Source organism: Camelus dromedarius, chromosome Y, assembly GCF_036321535.1.
Source record: "Camelus dromedarius isolate mCamDro1 chromosome Y, mCamDro1.pat, whole genome shotgun sequence".
NCBI lineage: Eukaryota > Metazoa > Chordata > Mammalia > Artiodactyla > Camelidae > Camelus > Camelus dromedarius.
The window spans coordinates 13625427-13638024 of record NC_087473.1 but is presented as its reverse complement, the minus strand read 5'-3'; the positions used below and the strand labels follow the sequence as shown (position 1 = coordinate 13638024).

Here is a 12598-nt window from a genome sequence, read left to right as displayed (position 1 = left end):
GGCTGTGGGGTTTTCTTATGTTGCCTTTGTTATGCTGAGGTAGTTTCCTTGTATTCTTACTTTGTTGAGTGTTTTTATCATGATAGGGCCTTGAATTTTGTCTAATTCTTTTTTTGCATGAAGATGATTGTGTGTGTGTGTGTGTGTGTGTCTGTGTGTGTTTTAACTCAATTCTGTAATAAGAGGCATTACATTGATTTTTTTGTTGAAGCATTCTTCACGGGGAAACATCCCACTTGTTTGTATGTAATATATTTAATATACTGATAAATTTTGTAGTATTATATTGTTCAGGGCTTTTGCACCAGTATTAGTCAGAGATAACTCCAGTTTTCTTCTGGAGTCTTTGGATTAAGTATCAGAGTGATGCTGGACTTTTATTTTTAGCTTACTGGAAAAGTTTGAGGAGCTTGGTTTTGATTTTTCTACAGATGTTTGGTAGAATTCTCTGGTGAAGCCATCTAGTGCTTTGACTTTCTTTGTTGGGAGATTTTTGATTGCTGATTTAATTTCCTTACTAATTATAGGCTTTTTGCTGAGATAATGTTCCTCAGGCTCTCTTAGACATGAACAGTTATTTTCTCTTGCTGCTTTTAAGCTTATCACCTTGTCTTTGGCATTAGATGGCTTGATTATAGTGTTTTGGTGTGGATCTCTGTGTTTATTCTTATTGGAATTGATTATGCTTTTGTATTTCCCCAGATTTGAAAGTTTGGGGCCATTATTTCTTTATAAGCTCAGCCCTTTTTTCTCTCTCCTTTTGGGATTCCCACAGGGTATGTATTTTAACATTTAATGGAGTCCCATGGGTCTCTTAGACGCTGTTTACTTTTCTTTAGGTTTTTTTTGTTTTTACACCTCAGGCTTAATCATTTCAAATAACTTGCCTTCAAGTTCAGTTTCTTTCTCCTGCCTGTTTCAGTCTGCTATTGAACCCCTCCATTGAAAATTTCAAGTCATTTATTTTATTTTCATCTCAAGAATATCCCTTTGGTTCTTTTTTATAATTTTGTCTCTTTTTTGGTATTCTCATTTTGTTCATGTATTCCTTTCCTTTATTTCCTGTGTTTTCCTTTGCACTTTGAGCATATTTAGGAAATTTTAAAATCTTTGTCAACTATGTCAGATGTTTTCTCCAGACATGATTTTGGAAGATGTTTTGGTTCCTGGTTTCTTTACGTGTCTTTGATCTTTTGTTGAAAATTGGGCACTTCTAGGCTTTGCAGGCCCGGCCATTTGCAGAGAAACCTTTACTGTGAGCTGAGTATGAAGGCTTAAGATCTTTTAAGGCTTTTTCTGAGCATGTGTCTTACCTGAGCCTTCTCATATGCTTTTTTTTTCCCCTTTCCAGTTCCTCTTTTTACTTGATTGGTTTTAAATGCCTTAATTTCCCTGTCTTACACTTGTTTCTTCTTAGGACCTTAGCAATTCTTTTGTATTCTTTAATCAGTAATTTGCCCTCAAAGTGTGTATATCTGTAGTCATTTTGTGGTTTTCTTAAACTATGCACCTTCCTATCAATTTCCTTACTCTTAAGTTCCAAGCCTCTGGGTTGTCTGACCTGTAAGATAGTGACACAGACAGATCTTTCAGGTAGCCCACAGCAGTTTATTAGTGTTGCAAATTCAGTCGTCTCTGAATGGAGGGAAATTAAGGTAATGGAAAATTAGGCCACTGCTTCCCTTAAACTATGTTGCTCTGGGAAAGGAGTAGGCGTCCTTGAGTAAAAACACAATGAAATTGTCTAAATTTTGAATGGGACTTTTTCTTGATTGAGCATTTTCTTGGTTGCTCTAAATTTTGTACTGATTTCCAGAGCTCCTATAATGTTATTTAAGAACAATGCTTTCAAGCTTTCTATGCTGAAGACTTGCTAATGTCACTCTCTGTTAACCTTTCAAAAATAAGTTTAAATGTATGAATATGCTATAGTGAATTTATTTTTTTTAAAAAGTTGGTTTCCAGAAGGTTCTTAATTTTATTTAGGTTTCTGTCAGACCTAGAATTGTGATAATACCAATGTATTCCTAGAGCAGTTAGCATTTTCCATGTGTTTTCAATAATTTTTTCTGGCAAAATGGCTTCTGTTCCCTATTTTTTTTTTTTATTGTTTTTGTTTATTTTTTCCCTCTAAAATTTGGCTTTTTAGAAGACAGGATAGAAAGGTCTTTCTAATGCACTTAAGCGTATATGTTTGATTTTTGTATTTGCATAGCTTTTAAATTCATTTACATTCTTTTCTATAGCAGTGTTTTTACCTGTGCAAACTTTGCTTATTCTATCCACAGATATATGAGATATGATCAAATACCAGCCATTCCCTTAGGAACTACCAGATAGTTTGAACTTGTGCTGCTTCTGGCTCAAAGATACAGAGAACATAGTACAAAAGAAAAGTTTTAAATCTTTATAAATATATGTATAACTATCTAACACAAATGTAATTATTATATTGAACTCCCTATTTCTGACTTCCTTCAAACAAATGCATTTCAGATGGTAACTTTTTTCATTTTTCTTGGAAAAGGAAAGGAAAGAATTAACTCTTAACCATTAATTGTGTTGCAGGGTTGGCTAGTGGATCTCATCAATAAATTTGGCGCATTAAATGGATTCCAGATTTTGCATGATCGTTTTATTAATGGGCCATCGTTAAACATTCAAGTAATTGCAGCCCTTATTAAGTAAGTTATTTTTTAAAGTTAGTGTTAATTGTACTGTGTAATTGTATTTTATTGCCTTGAAAGTCATTGAATTTCGGCTTTCTAGTCTTTGCTCACTTTGAACTATTAAGTTTTGGGTTTTTTTTTTAAGTATTGAAATTAGTTTAGGATTTAAGTCTTGGTAAAAATAATAGATATTGCAGAAATAATATTTTTTCCTTGTTTCAGACCATTTGGACAATGCTATGAGTTTCTCAGTCAACACACAGTGAAAAAATACTTTATTCCAATTATAGAAATAGTTCCACAATTTTTAGAAAATTTAACTGATGAAGAACTGAAAAAAGAAGCAAAGAATGAAACCAAAAATGATGCCCTCTCAATGATTATTAAATCTCTGAAGAATTTAGCTTCAAGAATTCCAGGACAAGAAGAAACTGTAAAAGTTTTAGAAATTTTTAGGTTGAAAATGATACTCAGGTAAGATATTTCCTCTGTAAATAATTATTTGCTTGATTTCTTATTATGATACTTGAATTAATTCAAGTTTTCTTATAGATTGTTGCAGATTTCTTCCTTTAATGGGAAGATGAATGCTCTGAATGAAATTAACAAGGTGATATCTAGTGTGTCATATTATACTCATCGTCATGGTAATCCTGAGGAGGAAGAGTGGCTGACCGCTGAGCGAATGGCAGTAAGCCCCTTTGCTTCTTTAATGAAAAAGAATCTGCTTAAAGAAAACTAGATTAGCATCAGTTAATGTTAGAAGCAACAGTCACAAAATTTAACCCTGAAATTGGGAGATTGACTTCTGGAATATTAAGTACTAAAACTTTCTTTATAATAGTAATAACAAATAATTGGACATTTGGAAGTGATAGGCTAAGTTACTGCGACTTTGGTAAATTTTCATTATTGAATGTAGGTTAGTGTTCATGATGCAGTCATAGTTTGGTGGTTCGGTTAGAAGTAGATAGAGGTTATCTTTGGACGGGATTGGTAGATGTGGAATCTATTCAATAAATTGGTGTAGTGATTACTTGCCATTTCAATTTAGAAGTTTGAAAATGGAAATTACAATTAAAGAAATAAAATTTTAACAGGTAATGTTTCATCATGATTTTAAGAACTTCATTTTTAAAATCATTTACATCATTGTGACATTGAAATACCATAGATATTATAATGTTGAAATGAATTGCATACAGTTAAGCTGTAAGAGAAAGTAAGTTATTCAGTGATACTTTTTGAGTGCATAGTCTGTGCCAACACTAGGGAACCTATCAGCCCAGAATGATCTCTAAAGGGTCTTCAGTTTAGTAGTGAAAATGATCAGAATGTTATTAAAAGGTATTTTGGGGACATTCACTTGATATTGAGAAAATAGTATGTTACCTTGACCCAGGTTCTGATTCAGTGTTGTGAGATCAGCTTTCTTGTATTCAGTTATCTTCCTTTGTGGATTATCAAGCACTGACCATTCAAAATATTGTCCACTAATCTTGAATTGTTACCATCTTTGACAGATGAAGAAAATGTGAATATTCAGAAACTTTTGAAGCAATTTGTCATTGCTGTAGCCTTTAAATTTTTTTTTAGCAGAAGAATCTAAGATTGGAAATAAAACACTATTCTCCACAAGTAGTTTAAGATGTGTTACTGCAGTAGCATATTTATGGGAACATTTCTATATGTGAAAAATTAAATTCTGTGTAACTGTTTATTGTAATGTTTTATCGTTTTGCATTAAAACAGTAATAAGCACATTACATTATTGGATTGTAATTTAAAACCTTAGCACATCAATGGGAGCATTTGTGTTTAAAATTGGATCCTATGCAATTATTATAATATTGAATAATGTTGCACTAAAACAACACATAAAAACATATTATTAGTATGTTATCATTTAAACATAAACATTATCTGGGCTTTTGAATTCTCATTGTTGAACCATGAAAGAGAAGTCTGAGCCATGTTTTTAATTTAGTTTTTTTTTCTGAGTTTTGCTGAGATTCAGTTGATACTCAGCACTGTACAAATTTAAGGTGTACAGCATAATGACTTGTATTATTTGTATTGTCAGATGCTTACCACAAATTTAGTTGACATCCATTATCTCGGATACCAAAAAAGAGATTTTTTTCCCTTGTGATGCCATCCTAGGATTTAATATCTTTCAAATAAACAACACAGTAGTGTTAAGTCTAGTCAGTTGTGTTGTACATTACATTCCCATTAGTTTATCTACTGACTGGAAGTTTATACCTTTTGATCACAATTATCCAATCCCTCATTCCTCCTTAGCTTTTCAAAAACTTTTAGTTTCTGCTTTGAAGTAAATTTTTTGTATTTTATTTAGGAGTGGATACAACAGAACAATATTTTATCCATAGTCTTGCGAGATAGTCTTCATCAACCTCAGTATGTAGAAAAGCTGGAGAAGATTCTTCGTTTTGTGATTAAAGAAAAAGCTCTTACGTTACAAGATCTTGATAATATCTGGGCAGCACAGGTAAGGAATATAAGATGATACCTATTTTATTTTTATAAGCAAAGAACTAAAAATTAAGTGCTTTGTGGTAGTCAATATGTAATAGTATGTGAGTTTCTTGATACAAACAAGTTATGCCATGAATATCTTCTAAAGGAAAAACAGGTTTCCCCCTCTTGACACTTCTTACTAAAGAATGTAAAGTGTGTAACAATTATATATGTTATATCTAGGTTTATAACAATTATATAGTGCATGTTTTTCTATGTATTTTATAAAGAAAGAGGTAAAAGCTTCACCATATTACTTATAAAAACTTACTATTAAAGAATATTTAAACTTTTCATGAGGATAAATACCATTTTGATTTCAGAAATACTAATACAGAATTTGGCATGTTTCCTTCATGGCTTATCTGGGAAGTGTTACTAAGCTCTAGCATACAAACTCCTTCCAACCTTTTTTTTTTTCTTAAGAGACCAACAAAATGTTAATCTTACCATCATTGAACACTGAAATATTCCATTTTGAAACAATCCACTATTTTGCCTTATTTTCTCTTAATTTAATTAAAACTATTATTATTAAAACTATTACTATTATATAAATGTGTACAAATGACCGCTCTAAAGCATTTAAAGTGTTAGGAAATTTATTTAAAACCTAGATGAAGGATGAAGGGATATTTTAGTATTTAATGGAGATTGACAAATTAGAGGTTTGTTCCTATTTTTAATCAGATTTAAGTATGATGTGATTTTCTTTGTCTCATTTAATTTATGTCATTTTCGTTTTTACAACAGGCAGGAAAACATGAAGCCATTGTAAAGAATGTGCATGACCTCCTGGCAAAGTTGGCATGGGATTTTTCTCCTGAACAACTTGATCATCTCTTTGATTGCTTTAAGGTAGTAGTTCAGACAGTAAAGTAGTATTTCATTTTTAGTAGATTTAATTAATTGGGCATCAGTTATCTGAAATTGAAATAAAAATTCCATTGTCTGTGCATTACCCCTTTGGCTCATCGGGTGTTCATTAAATATTTGTTATTCAGTAGCAGGGGACTGAGGTAGGGTATTGCTCACTGGTAGAATTCATGCTTAGCATGTATGAGGTCCTGGGTTCAATTCCCCAGTATCTCCATTTAAAAAAGAAAATAGCAAGCATTGTTTTTTGAGGGATTGGTAAACTGGTAGTTCATATAATGTATTGCATTGTGTCTTGGAATATTTTACTAAAGGTACCTTGAAGTATGGACTGTATTTCATTAAACAGTTCTTTGTAGTTTGTAACTAAATGATCCTGACTTGTCCACAGTTATATTTAATATTGTTACTGGTCAAATGTTAGCTTACACATATTTGAGTTCTCAGTGAGTCTTTGTCTTCTTGTGTCTGTCTGTGCTAATTGACAGCCCTTTGCCTTCAGAGTTGGTACTTACTCATAATCTCATGAGTTTGAAATTCTTCCTCATTGTGGTACTGGTCTTTATATTCTTAGAGGTTAATACAATGAAACATGTTTTTTAAACTGATTTTTTGCTGGATACCTACTCATATTTTTCACCTGTTTACTTTTGTTTGATCATTGTTCCTTTTTTTTAATTGCTTCTTAATTCTTTAACTCCATTAAAACTTATTCTTTTCTCTAATTATTGGATATTAAGGTAAATATCAGTTTTTAACGTTGTAATAATTAATGATTAACAAGAGAGTACACATAGCTTCCTTCATGTTGTATTAACTGGAGTTACAAAACATTTTAATTATTTTGTAAGTTAATTTCTTATTTTGAAAAAAATTGTAGGTTTACATACCATGTTAAGAAATAATACAATATTTCCATCCTTTACAGTTTTTCCAGTGATAACATATTGCAGAAAGTTAGTACGTTATATAACCAGGATAGTGACATTCATACACTCTATATAAGATGTTTCCATCACAAGAGTTCATGTACCCTTTTATAGCCACATTTATTTCCCATTTTCCCCCACTTCCTCCTCAACCTTGACCGTCACTAATCTGTCCTCTATTTCTACATTTTTTTCATTTTAAGATTGTTAGATAAATGGAGTCACAGAATGCTGTATGTGGCCTTTGAGGATTAACTTTTTTTTTAGTCAGCATGATTTTTGCAGTCTCATTAAGATTGTTCTATGTATCTACAGTTTGTTCCTTTATTGCTGAGTAGTAGTCATGGTATAATTTTACAATGATTCATTTTAAAATGTCCTAATTTGCTGCTATCACAAATAAAGTCATTCTTAACATAGATTTGCAGATTTTTTTTTCCTGTACATAGTCTCTGTTTCTCTGAGATCAAAATTTCTGGGTTGCATATTTAATTTAGTTTTTTTTAAAAGCAGTTTCATAAAGTATAATGCACAAACTGTAAGGTTCACACTTTTAAAGTGTATGATTTAGTGTGTATTTAGTGTGTACACATAATTATGCTACCACTGCTACCACTATCTGATTTCAGAATACTTCTTCCTTACTTCTAAATAAGTGGTCCTCTGTCTGTTCCACTTCCAACACTGGTCCCCACTACTCTTTCCTGCTTCTGAGGATTTTCCTGTTCTGGACATTTCATATAAATTTATGGCCTGTTTTAACTGGCTTCTTTCACTTAGCGTAATGGTATTAGAATTCATCTATGCTAAATCATGTTAAGACTTCAGTTCTTATTATTGCCAAATTACATTTGGTAGTGTGGATATATCAGTTTTGGCTGTCCATCAATCAGTTAATGGACTTGGGGTTAGTTCTGCTTTTTTCTATTTGGAATACTGCTGCTCTGAAAAAAATTCATGTACAAGTTTTTGTTTGGACAAATGTTCCTTTGTATCAGTATACCACATATATTTATCCATTTCCACATGACTTATTCATTTGGGTATTTTCCACTTGTTGACTATTCTGAATAATCTTACTGTAAACATTAGTGTACAGATTTTTGTGTCAACACGTGACCTCCGTTTTCTTAAGTATGTACTCACAGTGGAAGGTTATATGGCAACTATGAATACAACAATATGTGTAACTAAGCATAACACTTTGAGGAACTGCCAGGCTGTGTTCCAAAGTATACTATTTTAAATTCCCACTAATGTGTAGAGTATTTCAGTTTCTTCTCATCTCTGTTAACACCTCTCTGTCTTTTTGATTTTAGCCATCCTAGTGGAGTTGAAGTGATTTCTCAATTTGGTTTTGATTTGCACTTCCTTTAATGACTATCTTATATTTTCTTACATTGTTTATTGGCCTTGTGCATTATCTTTGAAGAAATTCCTATCGAAATCATATTTGTGTTTGTCTTTTTATTTTTTATTTATAACAATTCCTTCTACACTCTGAACCACAAGTCCTTTATTAGATTTTGATTTGCAAGTATTTCCTCCTTTTTGATAGTTGTCATTTTCACTTTCTTGATGGTTTTTTTTATTGTTGTTACACAAAAGTTAAAATTTTTTTATTCAGGTGAATTTCACATAATATAAAACTATGACTTAAAATTACCATTTTTAAAGTGTACAATTCAGTGCAATTTATTATATTCACAGTGCTGTGCAGCCACTCCATTTTTTTGTTTGTTTTTAATTAACAGGCTATTTCTTTAGAGCAGTTTCAGGTTCACAGCAGAATTGAGCAGAAAATAGAGTTCGCACATAGCCCTCCCCGCCCACACATATATACTCCACTATCCTCACATCCCTCATAAGTGTGGGATATTTGGTACAATTGATGAACCAACATGGGCACATTATCATCAACCAAAGCCCATAGTTTACTTTAGGGTTCACTCTTGATTTTGTACATTATGTGGGCTTCAACAAATGCATAATGACATGTAGCCACCTATCTAGTGTCATACAGAATAATTTCATTGCCCTAAAAATCCCTTGTGCACCATCGATTCATTCCTCCCTTCCACCCTCCCTCTCCCGAAACCCCTGGAAATCACCATTTTTTTATTGTTTCTGTAGCTGTGCCTTTTCCAGAATGTCATTTGGTTGGAATCGTACAGTTTGTAGCCTTTTCAGACTGGCTTCTTTCACTTAGTAATGTATCTTTCAAGTTTCTTCCATGTCTTTCATGGCTTGATAGCTCATTTATTTCTTTTTTTTTAAACTGCACATACAGTTTTAAATTTACATGTATATACTATTCATTATTTCTAAGAACATTCACAGCTTTAGCTTTTTAAACTTACGTAGTTAGCAAAGGAATGAAGCCAACCACAAAATAAGAATTCAGAAAGATGCATACACTCTGCTATTAACAGCAACATTATTTATAATTGCCAAGATATGGAAGCATCCTCAGTGCACATCAACAGTTGAATAATGAAGATGCAGCACATATATATGTATATGTAATGGAATACAATTCACACACAAAGTATACACAAGAAAGAAGGATATTTTGCCATTTGAGGCCCTTCATTCACTTTATTTTCACTTCAAAAACCAGAATTTTATAACTGGCATAAACATTTCCATTGCATCAAAAACAACAAAATACCTAGATAAACACTTAAGCAAGGATGTTACCTATACTCTGAAAACTGAAATTACACAGAAATGGAAAAATTTCTTATGGTCTTGGATTGGAAGAATCAGCACTATCAAAATGGCCACACTGCCCAAAGCAATCCACAGAGCCAATGCAACCCTCGTCAAAATACTCATGGCATTCCTTACAGAACTAGAACAAACAATTCCAGAATTTATAAAGAACCGTAAAAGACCCTGAACAGCCAAAGCAATCTTTCGTCTTTCTTCTCTTTCTTCTTTTTCTTCTCTTTTCTTACAGTTTGATGATTAGAGAAGGTCCTTGAATATTTGTTGTAAAGCTGCTTTGGTGGTTCTGAAATCTCTTAGCTTTGGTTTATCTGTGAAGCTTTTGATTTCTCCTTCAATGTAGCCCCTGCCTTTATCAGGTTCCAGAACATTTTAATCACTCCAGTCTTTTTCCACCCTTTGTTCCTGGAAACCAGCAATCTGCTTTTTGTGTCTATTAAGAGTTAATGAAATTTAGTTTAGCTTTTTTTTGGAGGGGGGTGGTCTCTTGGACTTTTGGTTTTGTATTCAAGAAATTATTGTCTAATCTATGGACTCAAGGATTTTTTTAAAAAATAATTTCTTCTTAGCAGTTTTAGTGTTTTAATTTAGGTGTATAGTCCATCTTAAATTAATTATTTGCATATGGTATGAGAGAGACTCCCAGGTTCATTCTTTGTGATAATTCAGTTTTCCAACAACATATGTTTCAAAGACTTTTTTCTGATTATGGCTATGTCCTGGCACTCTTCTTTAGAATCAGTTGATCATAGATGTAAGGCTTTATTTCTGTATTCTGTTCCATAAATATATATGTCTGTTGTTATGCCAGTACTGCAATGCACTGGTTACTGTAGCTTTCTAGAAAGTTTTTCTTTAAATTTTTTTTTTAATTTTAAGATTATTTTGGCTGTTCTAGGGATTTTGAAATTCTGTATAAATTTAGAATTAGTTTGTCAATTTTTGTATAGAAATTTCACAGAGATTTTGATAGAGATTGTTGGACAGTTGTAGCTTGGTTTGTATTGTGTTGCTGTCGTAACAATAGTTGTCTTCCAGTGCATAAATATGAAATATGTTTCCATTTATTTAGAGATGCCTTTTTATTTATTTAGTTCTTTAATTTCTTATAGCAATCTTTTAAATATTTATTGAATTATGTATATATATCATTATATATAATAAATATATGTATTTAGATTATATATAAAATTATATGTACATATATAAAACCAAAGTAATTGTGATTAACTTTTGATGCTATAAATGGAAGTGTTTTCATTTTTGGGTTTGTTCCTACTTAGTATATAGGAAAACATACCAAGTATATAGAAATACAAGTGATTTTTTTTTTTTAATATTTTTTGCATCCTGCAACTCTTAAATTTATTACTTGTAATTTTTTTTTAATGGATTCCGTATCATTCAACATAGAGATAATTTTACATCCTCTTTTCCAGTCAGTATACTCCCTTGTGTAATTGCCCTACTAGACCATAACGGACAGTATTGAAAAAAATGGTGAAAGTGGGCATTCCTAATCTTGGGTGGAAAGCTTTCAGCCTTTCACCATTAAGTATGATGTTAGCTGTAAATTTTTTATAGGTAACATTTATCAGATTTAAAAGATTCCCTCTTGTTTCTAGTTCATTGAGAATTTTAATCAAGAAAGGATATTCAGTTTTGTCAGTTGCCTTTTCTGTGTATATTGAGAGGTTACTGGCTTTTTGTTATTTTTTTGTCCTATATTACACTGATTGGCATTTGTATGTTCAAATAGTATTGCACTTCGAGAATAAATTCCACTTGTCATGGTGTGTAATGCTCAGTTCCAACATCTGTCATCTCAGTGTTGACATCTTTCTTCCACATTAATAATTTCCTAATTTTTGCTATGTTTGAGTAATTTTCAGCTGAAACCTAAAGGTTTTTATATTATGTTATCAGACTATTAAATCACTTTTGTTTGGTTTTTTGTTTGTTTGTTTAAGCTGATTTCATCTGGCACCGACCAGTCAAAGGAAGAGAGGATTGCCCCTTTTTATTATAGCCAGGCAGAGAACTCTGGATTCTCCTCTCAGCCTTCTTTGCCTCCCAAGGTGGACATTCCTTATTATGGCTAGACAAGAAGGAAATTCTGAAGCCCCACAGTGGGGGTGACCTATTTAACTTTTGGGCAGTAGTATAAGTCCTGACTGCTAAGCCTCCTCTGGCACCACTGAGTCAGGCATTCTTTATTACTGTTGAGTAACAGTAGAAATCCTAGCTCCCTACTTGGTCTTCTTTTATTCCACTCCAACAGGTGTTAAAATGCTTTATTAAAAACCTCATGAAATCTAAGTTCCCCACTTAACTTTTTGTGGTTTGGGTGGGTATTGGCCATAGTATTTTCCACGTTGTTTGTTGGGAACAGCACAATTATTTTACAGATGTTTTCTGTCGTGCTAGGTTGACCCTTTGACTATATGGGTGGCTTTTGAGGATACTTTCCTTATTTGCAGTAATCTGTGTTTCTGGATTGATGGATTGCTTATTCAGCTTCTGGTCTGGAATATGACACAAAAGAAAATCCAGGAAACTCAGCTGTCTTGTCATTCTGCAGGTTTTAAAAACTTCAGCAGTTCTGCTTTCTTTCTGATTTTCAGCATTTGTTTCATGTATAATATTTTCAGTTATATTTAGTGGGAGAAATGGTGATAGATCTATTCCATCTTGTTAAACACAGGAACCATTTTAGGTTTTTTTAAAGGAGCATTTATCTGTTTGTAAGTTTGTGTTTAAAAGTTTTTTTTGCTTAGTCAATAATTTAGAAGTTGTCAGACTTTTTCTTTCTCTACGTATGTTTCCTTTTAGTTTTAAATTGTGTAAAACACA

The 12598-nt window shown here is 32.2% G+C and overlaps 1 protein-coding gene across 5 annotated transcripts in view; it reads left to right on the top strand.

Moving 5' to 3' along the window:
• The window catches only part of LOC135320462 (probable ubiquitin carboxyl-terminal hydrolase FAF-X), a 102870-nt gene that overhangs the window by 29316 nt on the left and 60956 nt on the right, over positions 1–12598 (top strand). For all 5 annotated transcript variants that reach the window (XR_010379615.1, XM_064483609.1, XM_064483607.1 and 2 more), the window contains 5 exons: positions 2569–2684; positions 2892–3143; positions 3222–3360; positions 5029–5181; positions 5964–6068. Coding sequence is in view for 4 of the 5 variants with exons in the window: in XM_064483609.1 (XP_064339679.1) it covers positions 2569–2684; positions 2892–3143; positions 3222–3360; positions 5029–5181; positions 5964–6068 (765 nt within the window). In the remaining variant the exon portion in view is untranslated. The remainder of the gene's footprint in view (positions 1–2568; positions 2685–2891; positions 3144–3221; positions 3361–5028; positions 5182–5963; positions 6069–12598) is intronic.